This window comes from Bombus pascuorum, chromosome 13, assembly GCF_905332965.1.
Source record: "Bombus pascuorum chromosome 13, iyBomPasc1.1, whole genome shotgun sequence".
Classification (NCBI taxonomy): domain Eukaryota; kingdom Metazoa; phylum Arthropoda; class Insecta; order Hymenoptera; family Apidae; genus Bombus; species Bombus pascuorum.
In genome coordinates this window covers 7,059,099-7,081,302 of record NC_083500.1, presented here as the reverse complement: position 1 = coordinate 7,081,302, position 22,204 = coordinate 7,059,099, and the positions used below count along the sequence as shown (strand labels likewise).

At 34.7% G+C, this 22,204-nt stretch overlaps 1 protein-coding gene across 6 annotated transcripts in view; it reads left to right on the top strand.

Annotated features, from left to right (window-relative positions):
- The window catches only part of LOC132913526 (prominin-like protein), a 70,076-nt gene that overhangs the window by 42,623 nt on the left and 5,249 nt on the right, over positions 1 to 22,204 (top strand). Inside the window, exons 2-15 of one of the 6 annotated variants that reach the window (XR_009659402.1) lie at positions 10,412 to 10,679; positions 11,242 to 11,594; positions 12,552 to 12,673; positions 12,759 to 12,782; positions 13,895 to 14,187; positions 14,416 to 14,565; positions 14,648 to 14,863; positions 15,019 to 15,574; positions 15,900 to 16,058; positions 16,149 to 16,270; positions 17,506 to 17,556; positions 18,976 to 19,140; positions 21,113 to 21,169; positions 21,764 to 21,878. Coding sequence is in view for 5 of the 6 variants with exons in the window: in XM_060971932.1 (XP_060827915.1) it covers positions 10,412 to 10,679; positions 11,242 to 11,594; positions 12,552 to 12,673; positions 12,759 to 12,782; positions 13,895 to 14,187; positions 14,416 to 14,565; positions 14,648 to 14,863; positions 15,019 to 15,574; positions 15,900 to 16,058; positions 16,149 to 16,270; positions 17,506 to 17,556; positions 18,976 to 19,140; positions 19,950 to 20,039; positions 21,764 to 21,883 (2,689 nt within the window). In the remaining variant the exon portion in view is untranslated. Of the gene's footprint in view, positions 1 to 10,411; positions 10,680 to 11,241; positions 11,595 to 12,551; positions 12,674 to 12,758; positions 12,783 to 13,894; positions 14,188 to 14,415; positions 14,566 to 14,647; positions 14,864 to 15,018; positions 15,575 to 15,899; positions 16,059 to 16,148; positions 16,271 to 17,505; positions 17,557 to 18,975; positions 19,141 to 19,949; positions 20,040 to 21,112; positions 21,170 to 21,763; positions 21,884 to 22,204 lie in introns of those variants that run through there. The other 5 variants (XM_060971932.1, XM_060971933.1, XM_060971934.1 and 2 more) reach the window with 5 other exon arrangements.

The following is a 22,204-nucleotide window of genomic DNA, read 5'->3' as shown; positions in this document are numbered from 1 at the left end:
TAGAAGCTGCGAAATATCGAGCTTTCAAAACCTACAATTCTTCAAGAACCGCGAATCTCCTTAAAACGCGTCATCTTCAGAATATCTGAGATTGCTTTTCCATCACGTCGCCGTTCAGAATCTGCATAAATCTAATATCAACTGCCATTTGAAGTTCTATAAATACGCAAAGTTATATTCGATCGAACGTTTGTGATTCTATAGATACACGCATTTACGTTGGAAGGTAGAAATCATGTCTCTGAAATACGTAGACACGTTGTATTTCGTTATCGCATAAGAGAATGGTAAAAGAATGCTTTTCCACATGGTCTACTAGATGACAGATAACATTAGACAATTCTAAACTTGGATTTATCGTCTTACAGCGTTATGCAATACTTGTAGCACTTCACCTGGAGCTTTATTGGCTTCCTTGATACAAGTACACCCCTTTTTTTTTCTATACGCATCACGCTTCCCTGATCGTGTAACAGAAAACCATTGGCTTTGTCTCGTTCTCCAATTCAATCTCCTTATACCCACGATTAAAAAAAGAAACGCTAAAAATAATTAATTAAAAGGAAGACTAGATTCTTGAAATATCTCCAGTTTATAGCTTCCTTTCTTTTCTTTTTTCGGTTACTTTTCTTTTCATTTAAACTCACCGACTACTCGAACGTTCCTCCACGTCCTAGGATCACGTTTCCTTTTCGGACAATGTACCGGAAGCTTCGACCAGACCACTGTCCTCTTCGTAACATGTCAAGTCTCACCTCAAACCTTGTCGTGTATTCAACAACCGAAACAATTTAGAATTTCGAACATCGTCAGCTAACACGTTTACTGCGGGGATTCGCTTTATCTACAAAATGATAGAAATTAATTGACAGAACGTGAGAAACTAATTTGCTTCTTATCATTTCATTAAGAAGGCAATCGTTCATCTTTTTTTATTATTTTTTATTACTTATTAAGTTTATTAAAAAAATCAGTAGAATTTCGTAATTTGTTTGATGCTCAAAGTTTGCCAAAGAAGTTGGACCAGGCTAGCGTTATGAAACGAGTTAATTTGTTCAAACCTGTTCGAGCGGCCAAAAGAATTTTCGTCATCTAAAAAAGTTTGCAAATATTTAATCCATCCTTTTTGGTAAATTTTAATCATTCAATGGACTAAGTTGAGAAGAATCATACTTTTGAAAAAAAGTGTAAAAAAGTTTCGTAAAAAAGTATTGCTGTCTCTCGTAGATTGAAAACCACTGTATTTCGATTTCTGCTACGAATTATTGCAACATCTTCACATTTCCACGATTGTTTAAAATACTCGAAACGAAAGTTTGGGAGAAAGATTGCAATTCTAACAAAAAATGATGAATTGCAAATGTATCGATTGTTCCACTAATTATCTACGATTTCTCATCTTCTCATTTGTTCACGCCTTCCCTAAAAGCGTACATCTTAAAACTTCCTTTCGATTTATTCGAAATTCATCGATTGATAATTTCGCTTAATCGCGAATCGTGAGAAGAATAATTTGCAAGAAATTAAGCGGCGATTTACTTTAATCGCAACGTCGATAAAGATTTCTCCTAACGACTCGAGCACCCGTTTGCACGGTGAATAATCTTGTTTCACAAACGAAGGCGCGCCGCGGAAAAATAAAACGAAAAGGGGGCGAAAGCTGCGTGACAAGACTAGAGGCGGAAGTGTCTTCGGGTTTTTAGTCAGGGAGGAAAGCGCGAACCACTTTGTCCTCGAAAATAATGAGATGTGTGTCTAGCGGACCTTGGAAAAACGAAGCAAAGGGAAAAGAACGACGCGAACTCGAGTTACAAATCATGTGGATCCTCTTCAATGGACTTTTTTCTCCACTGTCTTCCCTCGTAATTTATCACAAAGGTATTTCGTTACCCTGGTATATCGAATTTCTTGTCTGTAAATGAAAAACGCTATCATTAAATGAAAAAATAATTGAAGCAGCAATTTTTATATCACCAGACTTGTTTTTTATTTAATTTCTGGATTAAGTACACAGTTACTGAAAAAGGTGTTCAAACACTTGTAAAAACATTTTATAAATGTATTAAGTACGTTGTATAGTACAATTTAAAACAAAAGTTCTGAAAGTTTATAAAATATATGAAGGTATATAAAGGTTTCGCGGGAATATTAAATTCCGAGTTTAAAATTTTTTTATATGCTCCCGCGTGTGCTCTTTATCACTGGCTATGTGATTATTAATTTGAATAGAAATTTTCTGATTTTTTATTGAAAATTACATTAATATACGTAATATTCAGTGGGTTCACATTTAACATTCATTATATGTTCTAGATAATTGTTTTCATTTTTTATTAAGTACATTAGTAATATTTGTTCATTAAAAATTTCATAATTTTTGTATACATTTTCAGATTCGTTTCATATTATATCAACATAATCATAACAAGTGTATTTCGTTATGATGCTGATGAAACTTGAAAATGTTTAGTATAACAGACATAATTTATTCGTAAAAATCTACAAGCCATAATATTTTTTATTCCTTTATTTTATGTGTTTTTTTATATTTTCGCAACATAATCACGACAGTGCTAGTGAGATTCAAAATGTTTCTCATAGCACATACGTGTAATACGAACATAAAAGTTTCCTATGGTAAGTGTTCAAATACTTTCGATAGCTGGTGTGTAATTCTTTGTAAGTTTGCGATGAGCTAATAAATCGATAACATCGCGTATCAACGAGCAACCAAGTGGAAATATTCGATGAAAATACATGCTGTACCAATATTTACCGTATTGAAAGTTAATGGATTTCTTCATTACAGTAATAGCTATCGCCTCCTTTGGGATTACAGGAAAGAAGGCTCGGATAATAACGTGAAAAGCGACTCGGTTGGGCGGATTTAAAACCGTTTTCCCTTGTTTTTCGTTGCTTCTTTAACACACTGTGAAACAGCCTTGACTCTTAATTGTACTGGAAACCTTCATACCATTTTTCAATCGTTTTCTTGGCACGGTAGAACTTCAGCTATCAGAACATAGATTAATACAACAGTCTGTTATCGGAACATTTATCAGTGTGAATCTGAACAAGATTATTATATTTTTATTCGACAACTTTCTTTTTCTATTTCATTGAATATCTTTCTTTCAAAGTTGCTCGTGTCATGATCTCAGAATAGAATTTCCAATGATATTTGAAAAAAGATGCGCGTGGACGACCAAACATACCATGTACTTTATTTTAAACTACCAATTTTTGTAAATTATTATGTTTCAGATATTAGGCTATTCGGATAAGCCCTATTGTATCAATGTTCGTAAAATATCAATTTCACCTATCACTGAAATATCAATTTAACAAAATTAAGTTGAAAATAAACGATCGAATTCATTCGAAATCCAAGTTATTATCTATCTACGTTTATTATTTAAACAGCGCGCGTTAAGATCAGCTCGCAGAATTTTATGCAAATTATGTTTCAGAACGTAATTAAGAAAATAGAACCTAGATGGAAAATCGTTTTACATACAATTCCCCGCTCTAGTTATAATTAATTCAATCTACTTACGTTGGTTTTAAGATAAAAAGTAAATATTCAAGATAAGAAGTTTCGCTTTCGAAACTTTCGTCAAGATGAAAAAGATAAGCTGATTATTAAAATGCGAGGAATAATTTGATTAGATATTTGAATTAGATGTCTTAATTAGACTATTTTCGTCGTGTATGTGTTCAAGCGTTTCATCAGAAAGGTGATCTTCCGCTAACGTTGCTGGTTAGTCCTCGTGCATCGTTGTGAACCGGAAATCGACTGAGCACGGAGGTCGAGGTTTTCTCGTGTTACAAAGCCATGGTTACGTTGTATCAAGGCATCGTGTAATAGTATTAAATACACGAGAAATGACAAATAAAAATTATCAACCACAAACAGTCGAACATTTTTGCGATTTCTCAAACAAAAATATAAAATTCAAACATTAATATATTTCATCATTTCCAGATTTGGAGTTGTCGAAATAAATACTTTTTTAGTAGTCTAATTGTAAAACGAATTCATCGTTTACTATAGAAATCCTAATTGTGTAATTTTAACCTTATTCGTCATTATCTTAATTTATAAATATCCTTCGTACATATAATTAGTATTTGATTGATATAAAATCGATAATTTATCGTTATTGAAGGAGAACAAATTCTTGTTTATCGCAAGAATTTCATTTCGCTAATTTTAAACTTCCTCGTTGTTTTTTCAATATAAAAATATCCCTCGTGTATATAATTGGCAAATAATTAATATAAAAATCTATTGTGGTGAATAATAAAGAACGTGGGTCAAAGAACTGCGGTTGGAAAATCCTTTGAATAATTAAAGAAGGGCATTACAGTCAGGTGAACGCTCGTTGCACCGGTGCAACAGACTCACTGTCGTCCAGGGTTTCGATCGATTTCCCAGTCATTGACCTCCACCGTGATTATGCTAATACCCTGTCGTAGGTTTCTATCGTGATCTTTTATAACATCTACATTACCAACCATAAGCATGAAAATAAAAAGCACTTTAATCTTTTTCCACAGCTTTTCTCTTCTGGTTATTATTTTGCAATTTCTCAAAAGCTTTTCTAGTTATTATTATAAATCAAGTGTTTCAAAAGTATCATATCTCAGTTTAACTGAGTTCTCTATTAAAATTTTCTATTTTTCCTCTGTTTTCCCTTTTTTCTTCGTGTTTCTCTTTATTTCGAAATAATCAACAATGGAAACATTTGTACAAATTTACGGCAAATATTATTTTTCTTTCATTTTCGTTTCCTCTTAATTCGCAGAGTTTAAGATGTTTCGATAAATTAAAAATTTTATGCGAAGTGGATTTCGTTGAAGCAAGCGTCTTGCGATGGAAACTGGACTTCCTTTAAATTCACTCTGCTTCTTTTCGCCAATGTAAAGGATTTCAGTTCAGGTTTTGCTTAACAGATTACACAGGAGTCTTCGAGAGACGTACTAATTTATCAGACAGCTCGAGTTTTTCAAAAGTTGGTGGATAGCGGACAGCAAAAGGTATGAAAAGGATCCACAGGCGATACAAATGTCCACTATCTTAAAAGTTACGGCGATACCAGTAACACAGCCAAAACACGCGAAGGGAAAAGTAGCTAAAACGTGTCGTGAATAAACACCGCTTTCGTACAACTTTTCCTTTACGTAAGGAAGGATGAGAAATATTAAAAGAATCCATTCTTTATGTTCTAAGAGATGAATTTTGGTGTTTCTATCTCGCGAATCGTGTAGAAAAGGAAGTATTTGTGGAGGAACGTAGAAAAGATAGACTTCAGAAGTGGATGTACAATGTTGCTCATAAACAAAGCTGAGTCAAGACACTTACTCGGTACGTTTGTTTGAAAACTAGAAGGAATTTTATTTTATTTTATGCTTTAGATCATACAGGTGCATTATTCCAAATACCAGACTTGTATTTCAAAAGTGATACGACTCAAAGAATTGTTTCAGAAAAATTGAGAAACTCTTTGGTAATCTGCAAAAAATTATTTGCTGAATATATAATGTTAGCAAATAAAAAAATAAACCCTGGAAAACAAATATTAGTTTTGTAATATTTCATTTAGATTTTTAAAAAACCTATCACAAGATGTATTTGTTTCAGTAGAATTTTCTTTACAGAAAATCTTGTATTTATCGATAGATATTAAACTCTACTCTGTTCGGGGCATAAATGGTCTAAATTTTATAATTTTACGCATTTTTTAAATATTCATTGCCAGATACTTGACTCAGTGAATTTCACTTTGTAAAAGATCCTTATCAAAATATCATGAATTCTATTTAGGAATTAACAAGGAGAAAAGAGGATACTAATTGCTGTAAGTTTCTTAATGTTTAAAAATGCGTTCATTTATGATGGTTTTATATGTCGCAAACTTTCAACGGAAACACACATCGTCGACTATTCCCCCAGGAACGATTGCAAGAACAAGCACTTCCCTGCGTTCCCCTGATACAAACTCGCATATAAAAGCGTTAACGACGCTCTTACTGCTCACGCTATTATCACTCACTATCACTGACTAGCTCTCTGTCCCACAATTCGTAGAATTGGTTTGCACTGACCTCCACTAAATTGCCCTGTTCACCACTGAATCTCTTTTCCGTCAGACGTTGAAACAATCTAACCGAGGTTTTTCAATTTTCGTAGATGAAAATCATCTTGAAAAATACGTATAAAAGATATATGGATATTTAACCAAAAGAATCATTCAACCAGGAAAAAGCGAACACGTAGTTACAGTGGTTGCAAGCTTTCATCCCAACATTTGTTCGCTAAATAGGATTAACAGAACCGTAAAAAATTAATCAAAAGTGTGTCGCAAAATATCTACAGCGGTGTGAACAATTCTTTGTAACTTCTCTTTACGTTACAGCAGATAAAGAAATAAAAAGACATTTGCATACGTTCAGGGCTTTTTCATGTACGATTATGTTAATTATTATGTATGATATATCATTATAAAAAATACCATTTCTCGGTAACTTTGAACTTTTCAATATCATTAACAGGATGTGAAAAAATTTTCAGAAATAATTCGATTGGTGAGGTATATTGGTTCTATTTGACTTTTGATACAGGATAATTCTCTACCATACAGTGGAAGTAGAAAGCAGATCATTTTCATTGTTATTGTTGAGAAAATACGAAGTATAGTTAACACAAGGAAAAACGGAAAAAATACAAATATTAGTGTTCGCTTTTTAGTGACTTCTCATCTATAAAAAGACAGAACACTGCAATCAGTCACAGATACGTCATCGTTGGAAAGGTGTACAGTTCATGATATATTTACAATGTATATTTCTTTAGTTATGATAACACGAAAAGAAGTATACTCTTTTGCACCGCTGTAGGTATCTTAGGAAAAAATTTTTTTAAATCTTTTACAGTCCGGTTAATTTTATTTAGTGTTTAAATGTCGGAATGGAAGCTCGCAACGAGTGTAACTGTGTTTATTTTTTTCCAGTTGAATAATTCTTTTGGATAAATTTCCCCGATTGGATGCACCGCAGTGGAAAATATTTTGTTACGACCGATTAAGCTTCCAGTTCGAGTCTGTAAATTAAAATCAACTAGCCGCAGAATGAAAAAATGGATGAACTGCTGCTCGAGCCACGAATTACATGGCTCGTTTCGATCTGACAAAATGCCCCATTTTTCAAAATATTTAAATATTACCCTCCTGTATCGATATTGTTACTATATCGCAGGGATAATATTTCTTCGAATAAAATATCAAATTTTTTATTCGTACAGTGCATCGCACGTACAAGTAATAAATGGCTATGACTGTTTTTTTTATTTTTAATTTCATCGCAAATAAAATATATAAAATGTTAGGTACGAGTATTATTAACGTTTCACTAAGCTGCCGAGTTTTATGTAAATTCATATTTTTGTGAATACAGTGTCCGTACGAGCGTATGAATAATACAGAAAATTCAGTTTAACATAATTTGTAACATAAATATTATAACATATAGATAATAATATTATAATATAATATAATGATATCGTATTAATTGACATAATACTTTAAGCATATCCGCCGTCGTTGTTAGGGAAATGTTACACGGCATATTATTCCCTTTCATAACTGAACTAGGAACCAAAAAGACAATTTTTCAACAAGATAATTCTCCTATTCATCAAGCTGCCACGATAAATATGTGGTTTCAAGATTTCGGAATAAAACCACTACCATGGTCAGCATTAAGTCCTGATCTCAGCCCAAACGAGAATCCGTGGGGAATTCTAGCAAAAAATGCTTCACGGATCGAGAGAAGCCACCTACAGAAAATATCGTTGAATCTAAAAAAAAGGATAAAATCTGTGTGGGCGGATATTCAACACGAAACTTCAAATAAGTTTGTGCATAATATATCTGACAGATCAATATAAATAATCAAAAATAAAGAAAAATCCAAGAATCTATTTTTCACAGCCAAAAATATAATTTTCAGAGGAAATTTAATTTTTTCCACACTTTGAAAGAGGAACATATTTGTTCCTTATATCTTTGGTTTTGTTCTATAATATGAAATTGCACAAACCATTTCGTCAACTTTTGTTCCAATATTACGAAAAATCTAAGATATACAAATATAATAATATAAAAATCTAAGAATAGAATTGAGTTTATATTTATTTGCTATGTATGTGTATGTGTGTGTGTTGTACGTAATATTTTACAATGTTAATTTCGTTGGTCGGAAATAGAAAAAGTGAAACGAAGATCTATATTTAGTATAGAAATTCGTGGTAATCGGCTAGTAAAACGCCAGGAACAATTCGTATGCAAAAGGAACCCTTATCAATACGTCGGGACTAGTTCCTAAACGTAGTGCATCGCAAAGTTACTGGTGCAAGCTGCCGCTTGGCATATCGAGGAATCACGCGAATTCATGTGCACCGGTGGATTTATTGCGGTCGTACAGTCTCCGCAAAAGCTGCATGAAACGGTTTAACCTGACCATGCCGTGCATTCGATTCTAACAGTACATGTCGTTCAAGGCGACATGTCGTAGTAACTGGACGATTGCATTCGTGGCAGATTATCTTTCTTATTTTTACGAATGCAACTGGAGAAATGAAAATAAAAATAGAGGTTTATTCCACTCAGTGAACATATCATATTTATTTTGAATATTTTATATGTTTTTATGTAATAATATGCATTCTCTTCATATATGCAGCTTCAAGCTTTTTGTAATTGCATAAACATTCGCCAAGATGCTTGCTAATTGTGTTATGGAAAATTTTGTTCCTATTCCTCGTCTTTCTTCAAAATTTGAAAATATTTCAAACTCGTAGAAACACATTTATAGAATATCCACTTGCGGAATCTTTTCACGAATTTACCGTATTATACGAAACATTTTAAGATTTCGTAACGAGACGCGACTATCATGATTATATATCGATAGTATTTGAAACCTATCTGAAAATATACGGACAAGTAAACAAGATATGAAATACTAAATCGAATAGGTATAAAATAGTAAAATAAAGCTACATTCCACAAAATTCACAAGTTCCCCCTTCCTCCGAAATTGATTTTTTAAAGACAAACTTAGAGGAACGAAGAGACAGATCTTTTATTAACAAAAGCAAAGCTTCTGAGAATACATTGATTTCTTTCGAACGATTATACTAATCGTTTGACGAGTGCGTGTTGTGCAGGATAACCTTGACGATCACGTGTGTCCTGTAGAATGTCTACCGCATGGCGCATCGGAAAATCAATGCAGCGGTCCACGGGTCTTAATCCATCGCCGACCGGTCATCGACGTTTGATCCATTTTTCCCAGGAGTAACTAGGAAATAAATTTCCCTCCCTCCGTTCTCATTACGTTCACCCTTCGACCTGGCAACCCTTCCTGACCTACGTCCTACATCCGACCGTGTCCCCGTTTTCTCCGTTGTTCTCGCCCTAAAAAGCGGTATCGGGGTTGCAGATGGAAAATATGCTCTTTAATGTCTGTTCTCCGCTGCTCCTCCTGCTCCTCTTCTCTTCCCTTTCACCGATTGTTCGCTCCTTCCGTGCTTCACCTTTTCTTTTTTTTTTTTTTTTCTTCAATGAGACGCTATATTTAAACTAGCATAATGTGCAACGATCTTCGTGTAAAAAATGATTTTGGTATATAACCGGGTGTCCTATTTAACTCTGTTATGCTTAATTACTCTTTTATTTGAGATGCTAGAAAAAATATTTGAGACAGAAATCGTATGATATCGAAAAGGACATACTGTGCCTTTTTTCTTTTTTTGATCTCGCTATAATCTCAAAATATCCTATAAAGGTGACATTTAAACGTCTTTTAATGGATGCCTGGAATTTTTTATTGCATATTCTTGTAACTGACATTCAGACGTTTTTGAAACATTAAAAATTCGTGTCTTTTACCTTATCCACTATCGAGATATAAATTTTAAGATTCTCTGTTAAAGTCATCAGTCTGAAATTCTATACTTTTAAATAATTAGAAATAATAACTTAAAACTATTAATAATTAATAATAATTTAAAAATATTTTTAATCGTTAAGTAACAATGACTCTACTTGTTACTCTCCGTACTTCAATTTTCCTTCCCTAAAAATATTTTTATAGAATACCCAAAATAAAGCGGTCGTTACGATGGTTTAGTGGGTGGAACAAATTTCCAACTGAGTTTCCATTTTTCCAACTGTATTTATAGAAATAAGAAATTGCAGAAATGAATCCTCGGTCTAATGATTTTCTTTATAAAAAATTATTATGTATGATGTTTTAGAACAAATTAAAATAAGAGATTTTAGAACAAAATCTGTTATTGCTCGATATTTAGCTCTACCAACGTGACAATGATCTTTCTTTGTTGCAGGAATGTTCACTGTTGTGGATGGTGTACCAACATTTCAGTATTCTTTGGCTCAATGGAAAATAATTGCGACACATTACGGTGGATTGGCTGGCCTAACGTTCGTTGGACTTCTCCTGGCTGCGATTTTACCCTGCGTAGGCTTGTTCTTCTGTTGCTGCAGGTGTGCTGGCCATTGTGGCGCCAGAAGTCAACCCTTTGACAAAAAACACGATCATTGTAGGAAAGTGATGCTGAGCATGGTGCTCATTGCGGTCGCTACTATTATTCTGTAAGTATTTCCTTTTCTTATGATTTATTTTAATCTGACTATATATTTACAAAAAGTTTCTACACGTAAAAATATTTAAGATATAGTCTTCACGATACTTAACGGATGAAATAAATCTTCGTAAAAATATGGATTTTCACGAATATCCATGATTTAATTCCAATTACTCTTTCCATTTTCAAATAATATCGCGTTACACGGTAACAAACATTAAATAAGTTAAATGCATTTTCGATAATGAGGATTACCCTCGAGTTTTCAGTTAATCATTGACCCAAATAAATAGTCGAACGATATTTCCTCTCATTAATCCCTCTCCAATTTATAAATTTAAAATAAACTGATATATATATATACACGTATTTTCTTTTATACTTGGCCAATATGCATTTCAAAGGAATGTTCAAACGAATATCCGTATCAATAAATAATGTATCGACAAAAACATAAATACATCCAATCAAGAATAATGGAAATGAGCCCAATCGAGAAAGCTTTCCAATTTGTTTATTCCCTCGATAAAAGACAACACGACGAAGCCACGGTTCGATGTAACTTTCAGGTTTGGCGTGGTTTGCGCCTTTGTAACAAACGAGTACATGCAGGATGGGACCAAGGAGTTTCCTAACAATGTGAAAATCAGCCTGAAAGACGTGAAGCTGTATCTGAGCAACACAAAGGAGGCAATCGATAACCTTCTCAAGACTAATTTCGACGAGCTGGAAATTAATCTCAACAACATCCTTCAGGCCAGCGGTAGAATCGTCACTGAACAACTCGCTGAATACTCCCACGCGGTCTCGTTGACTAATCTAAGCGACATTGTCGCTGGCCTGGAGTCCATTAAAGAGGACCTGAAGATCATGCAGACCATTACCCGCGATCTAAGGACCAACGCTAGTCAACTGGATATCGGTACGGATTCCTCTGATACCATAGATAAAAAAACTTAATTTTTTGTAATATTCTAAGAAATTCGTGTTGGAAATTTCATTTATATGTTCTTGGTGCCAGAAATTTTCTCGATTTTTATTTAATGACCTTGGCGTTCTAGGAAATTGTTACTTGAAATATTATTTATATTCTTGATGTTAAAAGTTTCCTTGATTTTTATCTGAATAACTTTTCAGAAATTTTTATTCAAAAATTGTAATCTTGATAGCGGACGTTTTTTTTAATCTTTATCTAATCGTTGGAATATCGATAGTATGCCGAGTACTTCTATTACAATCGTACAATTCCATTTATAAATATTAAAACATCTGTTGACCTCGTTTAAAACATGATGATTGATCCATATTTTATTTGTACAAGATAACGACAATTTAAATTGGAATTGAAAGAATTGAAGATGAACCAAATAGCCAAGCTTATCATTTGCAACGTGCGTTTAAATAACAATATATAAAATATGATAGATTATAGTAGAAGAAATATAACACGTTATAAATATCATAGACACAACAGATGTGTTACCAATTACAATATTAATACAAATATCGTAGAAAATTTAATAATACGAATATTAAAACTAACTAAATCAATCACAATCGCGATATACAGTAGATATAATTAAAAGAATTTATTATATTATATAATTATTGTATCATTAGCATATCGAACATATGAATTCTTTACAATTTAAACTTCCAAATTCTAAATATTTCAATACTTCCTGGGTAATTTATTCGGATCATACGAAATTTTATACAATCTAAACTTCCAAATGAATCGACAATTCTCAAAGATTTTAATAATTTCCTGTTAATATAGTCAGATCTGCCCTTGTTTCCCTAGAAGCGTTTCAATACTTAACAAAGGTGTGAATATTTTAATAGAACGATATCTTAGCAAACTTTGTATTCGTTCCAGTTGTACGAGGTGTTAAAAACAATCTCCTTCATACGCTCGCGGCTTGCAAGACGCAAAATTGCAAACAGGTGCTGCATGATTACAAAGTGAATCAAATGTCGGTTCAAGTGGAGTTCGACAAGGTATTTTCCGCTTTTGTTGCATTTGTTTGTCAATCGTTATTGTTCGTCATGCATCTAATTTTCTTTTTCTTTTATATGCATACAGTACATGGACCGATACTTCCCGAAGGTATGATGATTATTATAAAATCCACTATTACTCGTTCGGTTTCTTCACATTAAACCGCGATAGAAGTTGTGACATCATTTCTGCATTGATTCGATAGTAATACACTACTTTCTTTTGTATTTTACTTTCTAATTTATTTATTTACCTATTTATTTATTTATTTTTTGTCTCGCTGATTCTGTAACTTTATACAAAAAGGAAAATGAATCTTAATAAACCTGTTCGATTTGCTTGTGTTTCTGTACTAATCAAGTAGTAGACCAATGGAAATTAGACAATCATTTTTCTGTTTTGATATAATAATAATTTTAGTAAAAGTAAAACTGAGTGATGTTACTATACATTTAGCGGTATAGCAGACGTAGTTTGTTTTCTTAATCTTATGGATGTCCAGCCATTGGTTTACGAATAGAATTATTGTGTAAACTTATCTGATTCCATGCTTACCACCAAATAGCTTCAGTCTGTAAGTCATAAGCTAAAGCATGATCAACTTTCGATTATGTGTAAACGTTCGATATGTGTATCGTTAATTGACAACCTCTGTTAAGTGTGTGACGTCTAGAATGATTTCGAATTATTGTCCTTACTTTAAACCTAGCCACGAGGAAAGGAGACTTACATTTTTTAGAAACAACTCATATTTAATTAAGCGTGTAACACACACGGAAAATGTCTAGAAGGAATGAAACGTTTCCTATTTTGCACTGAGTTTTCTCTTACTACGTTTTTCTGAATTGAAACCTGTCGAACACATCTTAAACGTACTTTGTTTCCAGCTGAGCACTCTATGCATTCCGTCAGTCTGCTACAAAGAGCTTTTAAGAGACTTGATACATTTCAATGCACTTTTCAGTTACACACACACACACACACTCTCTCTCTTTTTCTCTCTCTTTTTCTCTAACATACCGTTAACATTAACATACCTGGGGATTGACCATTTAAATAGACACAAGCATGACACTCTTCATATCGATACTCTGACTGTTCTACAATGTTCTCATTTAATGTGTCATCTCAGGCGTAATCGTTCTTTTTCCGCTAGATACGAACAATCTTATTTTTATTTTGATCATTTATATCGAACGATCGTACATGATTTTTTCCAGTTGCCAAACGTCACATCCGCTTTGAACAACATCACGATGCTGATGAAAGGCAACATCGTGTCGGAAGTGAGCCAGGGCAAAGAGTCGTTCATGAAGATTCAGAAAGACATTCAACATGCTGTGAACCAGACCATTCCTGTCGTGAGCGCGAGTATTAGAAGAGTCAGCGTGCATATGGATGCTTTGGCGAAGAATATGACAGTGCTCCTTGATAGGATAGGCGTTGAGATAAACGAGGACATGAAGGGTGTAGATCATGCATGGAAGCACGTGGATCAGTATATACCGTACAGGTGAGAAACAATGAAAAACATTTTATTTGTATTGTACATTTCGTCCGAATCGTTTCTCTCCTCTTCGAATATTTGCATATTTCTGTTCTATTCTGTTCGAGTATTTGAACATTTCTATTATATTTTATCCCAATATGTGAATATTTCTCTCTGAAAAATACTCAAATACACGGTATGGATTATTTATCTGCCCCCTCCCTTTCTCTCTGACATGTGTATTTTTTCCAGATACTATCTTGGCCTTGGAATATCAGGAATTCTACTAACAGTTTTAATGTGTTTGACTTTCGGTCTCTTCTGTGGCATTTGCGGAAAGCGACCTGATGGCTATGGGGACGATTGCTGTAACAAAGGATCTGGGGCACGATTTCTTATGATGTAAGCTTTTAAAAACGTTGCTAAAATTGTTGTATCACTTGGTGATTCGAGATATCGGTAACATTTTGCGGAATTTTCCCAGGGCTGTTTGGATAATTTTCCTCTTAACGAGCGTTCTAATGGTGATAACCGTAGTACACATGGTCATTGGTGTTCTTGTTCAAAGAGCTGTTTGTGAACCTTTGAAGAATCCGCAGGATAATAGGATGTTCGCCCTAGTTGATGAAATTGTGCAGATCAAAAAGAAGCTGTATCCACAGAATCCGAATGCTGACGTGAATATGAGCTACATAATCACGTAAGTGTATAGTAAAAAATTATTAAAAAATTATAAAAAACAGAAGATTATAAAAAATTATCTACGATCGAAGATGCTTATTAACCGCTATTTACATTTCCCCGTCTCTCACATTATCAAAGATAAAAAACAGTTCCATTGTTTCTTCATGACAGACACTGCCATCGAAACGAAACATTGTACAATGTACTGAAGGTAGGCGACATCTTCGACATAGGCTCGTTGCGCGAATACGCCGGCCGTTACGACATCAACAACACAATCCAACAATTACGACGCAAAATCAGTCTCTCACCTGGTGTGGTGATCCTCACGGATAGTGCAAAGTCGAAATTAAACGATCTTGCGCAAAGTGGTCTCAGTGACATCAAGTTCTATCAGTATGTGGAAATCCTCGCAGATAATATCACGAACATCAACCTGGAACATCTAGCGAAACAATTATTAGATGTGTCAGCTGAATTGCCCAATGGACAAGAGGACATTCGTGTCAGTTTGGAGAAAAACGCAATGGACTTGGCATATTATCATGACCAGTTGGTGAAACCCATGGGAATGCTTAGCGAACAGTTGGTTACAAAGGCTGTGACACTCGAGGAGAAGATAAAGTTTAACCATAGTTCGATGGCGGAAGCTATTCATAATCTGGTTAACGAAGTGACGAAGGCGCAGCAGTTTTTGAATAAAGACGGGCCAGAATACGTGCAACAAGTAGGTTTTGAATATCTCTTCTTCAATTAAAATTACTAACAATATTTGGAAAGACATTAAAGTTGACGGATACCCGCGAAAAAATATAGAAGAATATCATTCAGCTTTAGAATAAAATGCTAAAGCCTTTTACTTTGTTAAAAATAGACATCCTAAGAATCTTAAGCATTTTCATAGTGATAGCGTAGGAAATGAAAATACACAGTATAAGTGAACAATTATTTATTTATATCTTTTAAGTTACGATCAAATGTAGGGAATATTTTAGAATATTTAGATAGTAATTTCAAAGTAATTGCGTCACAATTCGCTTTTTTTATTATAGCTGGCAACCAAATTTGGAAACGCTTTCCTTCGTCAAGTTGATGATTTCCTCGAGCTAGTTATCCAACACGCGCTGATGGACGTAGGAAGATGTGCTCCAGTCTCCAACGCGTATAATGCAACGCTAGTCGCAGGATGCAACCGGGTTCTAGATCCATTTGTAAGCAATTGATCAACTTTCTTCTGTATATAATCATTCTTATAAATTGCCAAAATTACAGTATATCATACTTCTACTCGTAATCCACAGAATGGTTTCTGGGTGAGTGTGGGCTGGTGTCTAATTCTCTTCATCCCAACCATAGTACTTTGCGTGAAACTGAGCGCGCTGTACCAAAAATCGGATCCGTATCCAGGACCTCTAGTCGAAGCGTAAGTTTCTCTCATTCTATATCGTTCAAACCCAATTGATAAATTCAACGCTATTAAATGTTTCCAAAATATAATTAGATATCCGGTGCATGTAGATTTTAAATTCCCAAACTGTCCTTTGTTGTGAGATCGGGATTATTTCACATCATTCGTTAAATCGAAAAGGAACAGAAGAAATTGCAGTTCGTTTAAAACTTTAGTTTAGGGATAAACAATTGGCTTGATTATTCCGAAGAAATATTAGGAAAATTAGAAACAACATTACATCCACTTGAAAACAATCGCTTCTATGATTTTCTTCGCTAATTTCTGGCCAGCAGATTCTGAGCACCCTCTATGTAGAAAGTGTTGACAGCCTTCTGTCTCAGTCTGGTAGTTAATCGAGCTTCCATATTATCCTCAGCATGCACATATTCGCGCTTGCGATATCTTTCTTATCGATATTTTCTACTCGGCATGAATTATCCTTCCACTTTGTTTAGCGAGTCTCAAAATTGCATCGCCAATTCTCTAGAGCGAATCCCGTGCGAATCGACGAACGCGTTATTCCTTGTAAGCTCACCGCCTTTATTCTCAATTCTATCTCGGTGTGCCGTGAGCTATGAACTAATCGTTTTCTGACTTTTGTCGCGTTGATCGTACATGTCTTCTTTTCGCAAGAACGTACCACGAAAGAGGAGAATAATAATGTTTGGCTCGAAAACTCTGTCCTTCGTGAAAATTCGATCGTCCGATATCTTCAATATATTTCCAAATTTATTGTTCTGTATTTCTCTGATTAATTACCTACATAAGAAAGTTTCGATTTACCTTGCAAATTATCTAAATACATAAAAAGTTTGCATTTTATGGATTCTTAGGCCGATAATTTCAATTTATATGTCGAAGAGCTGAGAATCGCTGTGATGTACTTAAGTGAGTCCATCTGCATTTATTATCATAAAAAATTCTATATTTTTTCGAACCGTGAAAACGTATCGAGTAATTTTCAGACTAATGGGATAATATTTTCAAAATTTCGAATACATAACTAAGTACGAATTCTTAAAATCTTGACTTGCACCATACATTACTATGATTTTCAGCCCGCGTACTTCTATGTTAATTTGTAAATTTATATAAGACGATCGAATTTTCTTCATTGTACCAATGCAGTAGTTCATATTAAATTAAAAGTAGCTGTCTAATGTGTGGAATGGTTGTTGGAATCTAACCGCTAACACGCTCCGTTCCAGTGAATATTTGTATGACGCGTACGCAGACAGGGATAACATACCCCTTACTCAGTAAGTATACAACAAGAACAGCCAAGTTGCTCGCATGTTGAATTATGTTGATCGTATAGCACGTGAATCCTTCATTAACGCTGTGAACACAATATATTTGTTCGTTTCACGTTCCACTACTCTTCACGCCCCAATTTAAGATATTTCGCGATCAGAAAGACACAGTGTACCGGGGGAAATCGTGTAGTGATTTGATTGATTAGAACGATTTTACTCTTTGTCTGCATGATTAGTTCTAACACGATGAGCACTCCAGCTAACGTATTGTGGGATCAGAATTATTTCGTTGAAGAAACTAATTGTAGAGGGAAAAGGGAAATTTAGAACCTTTCTAAAAAACGGGTCTATATATCTGTGATAAATATATATATTTCAAATGATTTTTCTACTCAATTACTATCTATTTAAAATTTTTCAAGGGTCATTATAATTATTAATTTAAACGTTGCTAATATTAAAACGCTAGAACTAATACTTGTAATACAATTTACTCAATTCGTTATTCCCTCTTGTGGATCCTTTTTCCAGAAAGTTTCTCAATTGTTAAAATAACAAAATTCTGTGATCTATACGCAGTATGATACTAATTGCAGATCCCACAATATCGTTTCAATTACATAGGTATAAAGTCTTTAAAATATATAGTTAATCATCTGCTACTTGAACTTTGATACCTTCTCGACTTTCTTATATCACATGTATTATATTATGTAATATGTAAACTGAACATGTTTGTGCATTTATAAAAAAATTAAGAGATGTAGAAATACACAGATTGCTTATGACATACAAAAATACATATATAGAATATCCAGAGTACGAATATATGAAATATTCAGAAAGATACAATATTCAAAGTGCATTAGATATTATAAATATACACATAAAGTATCCAAAGGATATCAAAAGTATCCTTTGCTTAACTTCTATCTTTACAATTGCATTCACAATTGAAATTTGCATATAAGCATGTACATTATTAAGCATGTACAAACATTGAAGCATATACAATTTGCATATACATCTGCAGTCTACTAAACAAACATGTAAGTCAGTGATTCAACATTTTATCATCCTTAATATATTATGTGAATCAGTCCAGAAGGTGTTAAACATTTAATGTATCTTAATATACTAACGCTCTCGCGTTTTTCGGAGCTTTTAACTAGTCGTGTGAAAAATGGAATTTTTCTTTCTTACACACACACACATGCATACATACATACACACAGAAACACACGTACGAATTTAGTGGCGTGGCAGTTAGCCCTTTGTCTCGTGTACCAAAGCTACTTAGGAGATTAATGATACACGTAACACGCAGAAACAGCTTAGCAAAATAGTACACTCTCTAACTCGCATGACGAGTGCCCCGGAGACCCGTGACTTACTCTACTGAAACGTTCATTTTCCTTGCAGTGTTCACGACAAGAAATACGTGTCGCACAGCAGAGACCCTTACGCAAAGTACGAAAGCTACGACGGTCCAGCGGGTGGATACAGCGAACGAGAGAGAGTCCCAGAAGCGCATCAGAGCACGTCCCACTATCATCATTATTCCAGATACTCTGACGTAGCGCCGAAGTAAGTGTTGGAACAAGTCACTTCGAATCTGTCGGTCGAAAACTTCTTGAAGCGAGAGCATTATTCGTCCTTCGTAAGATAAAGCACCTCGAAAGAAATTATATTGAGAGATAGCTTGGCTGAATCATAGCGTCGTTTTGGGAACACACTGAATTTGTGATTTATTTCTTTATCATATGAGGATCACAGCAGGAAAGCGTGATAAGTATATTTTTGTTGGTTTTTTAATTTTATCCGTTAAGTTCAACGACGCGAGTCTTCTAAAAATAAGTAATAAATTGGCAGAATTTCATGGAAGCCAAACACACGTTTATTAAGACAAGAAATATTTCTGTTCATTTTCTGATTTTACCTGGTAGGTTCAAGCATGTAAAGTTTTTTAAAAATAGCTGGTAAATTGACCTAATTCTTTAGAGTTCTTTAGAGAGACGCTGTGTTCCAAAACGAAGCTCAGTCTACGGCTTTATCAGGGAATATTTCGAAGACAGGTGTTTGTTTGAAAGAATAGTGCTGCCGCGTTAAGGTTCTCTTCTCTTTTTCTATTCATTTCGGATCGTCATCTTGCATTATTTGAATGAAGATGGAATGGAAAAGAAAATAAAAGTCTGTTAATGTTATCCGTATCTAGCGAAGCGGAGAATGCGTTCTTGGGGGTTGTCAGAAACCTCTAGGGGTTGTTCCTCGCGAGTATCGCGAGCTGCCACGCTCTTGAACGATTCTGGATTCAATAGGTGTCTTTTTGTTTGAGATCGACGATTTTCTCCTTTCATTTCTCCGGTTCACTAGTTCATCTCTGGTTTATTTTACAGTTCCACCCCCACGTGGCGAAGCCACGAACATACCGCCCCCTCCAAAACAGAACCTCACAATAAAGTCTTTAGCATATCCGTAGAAACGCAGTAAGTCTTGCAAAACATCCAATTTGGACCGAGCAAAAATCTTAAACACAGCTTTCTGTGACACGTTACGCAATTTTCTTCTTATTTTACTTACAAACTTATTGTTCTCTCGGTTCCTGTATCTCGGCGCCTGATCTCTCACCATCACCGATCTTTCATTTATCTCTCTTTCTTTCGTTTCCTTTTTCTCGTTTCCCTTCATCGGTGAGCAGGGTTCCCACTCATCGCGCGAAATTCTTTTTCTCACCTTTTTTGTTTTCACCGATTCTTCCGAACCGCTCGATTTAACTCGAGGATGGGATCAAGCTCTCTGTGTAGAAACTCGCACGATACTTGTTCAGGTCAGTGACGACATTTCAAATTTCAACAGTCCCAATGTAGTTGTAAGTACTTGTCGAACCACGTACGACTCGAATTGTATATTCCCCATTTCTTTCCCTACTTGTAAATCAAAACGGATAAAGAAGAAATTTTACCGATGTCCCGTCTCTTGTACTTTGTATGATAACCTAATCATAGATAAAGTATCTCGTCTTTTCCCGCATCGTATTGCTCTACCACCAACCATCGAAGATGTATGAATTGCATGATCTACCTTGTACAGTATTTATCATTGAAGAATCGAACATCTTGAAAGGGTCAAGTAGCTTCATATGAATGTAAAAGATTGAGTATTTAAAATCACTTAGAATCACTTGGAATTATCCAGTTTAGAAATTATTAGAAATATCTACTTGACCCATTCAATAACTCTGGTAAATTAAAATAAATTTTATTCATCCATTTATGTTACTATAAATTTTACTTTTATCGAATAAAATATATCGTTCACTCTTGTTGAGTATTTGTAAAGGGTTCGAGCGTGTCCTGTTAGATTCAGCGCGGTCCGATCCATATCATAAATAATGATACTGTTATCGAAATGAAAAAAAAAAAGGAAAGAAGAACAGAAACCTATAAAAGTATCGTTGTGAGGTGCAGAATGTTGTTGACACCATGCAAGTTATTCTTGATCCCGTCCATACATCTCATGCAACCCCGTTGGTCACGCTTTTTTTCCCGGTTATTTCCAGGTGAGTGGGAACCTTGCGGGGGGGCAACTTCTCGCGTCTCTCGATACGCCTCTGCACGTAAGTCGCAAGACAGATTGTTATCAATTGTGTCTCCGTACTTCTCGTTTTCCTTAGTTCGTTCTTTTTGTTCAACTTGTTTGCGTCGCAAGCAAATAGCTTCGCTAGAGCTTTTGCAGGAATAAATAAATAAAGAAAAAAAAAAAAAGAAATTGTGTCAGGTTGTTGGCGATCGTGATGATCGAATAAAAGTGACTCGCGTGGTATCAGTGTTATACTTACACCGCCACTGCCACAATCAGTGTCCAATCGTGTTCGATAAAACATACGTATACAAGGATTTTTAAACGAGCATGCGTAAAAGTATTATTACGAATTCGAGTCACCTTTCTTTTCTTTATTTCACAGGAGAATCACGGTATATAAAATTTACTTTGATTTCGCTTCAGCAGCTTCGTCATTCGTTTGTTCGCTAAGGCATACGTACGCTATGGCAAAAGATAACTCTCTTCGAGAATATTTTTTATTTATTTTTTTATTTTTTTTTTTTTTTTTGTGCTCGTTATTCGACACGTTTGACGAAGAATAGAGAGTAAGCTACATTATTCGAATTTCTCCTGCGTGGTTTTGCTGATCGAAGGGGTATTTTTTCAGAAATTGTGACTTCCCTAACGGTGGTCCTCCTGGATACCAACCAGCTGCTGCTGCCGCTCCGCCTCCGCTTAGCACGGAATACGAGCGACCACCTCCCTATTATTATTATCCTGGGCCAGGGTGAGTTGTACTGCAGTTTTTAGTACTTCGATATTCACAGACGTGCGTTTCAAATAATTCATACTAATTAGAAGGCCATGAATGTTCATGCAAATTCATAGTTTTCTGAACATGACTAAATAAATCGAGTCTAAATAGAAATTTACAAACACGCACTTTACTTTGGATATATATGAAGGCCACAGGTGAAGAATATGATCAATCGCATATCCTGTCTTCTATGAAAGCGCAGTTTTAAAATTCAATACATGTTGTGAACCAATAAAAACTACCTTCCCTCTTGACTTTGGCATTATATGTATTTTTATCATCTTCCTAAAC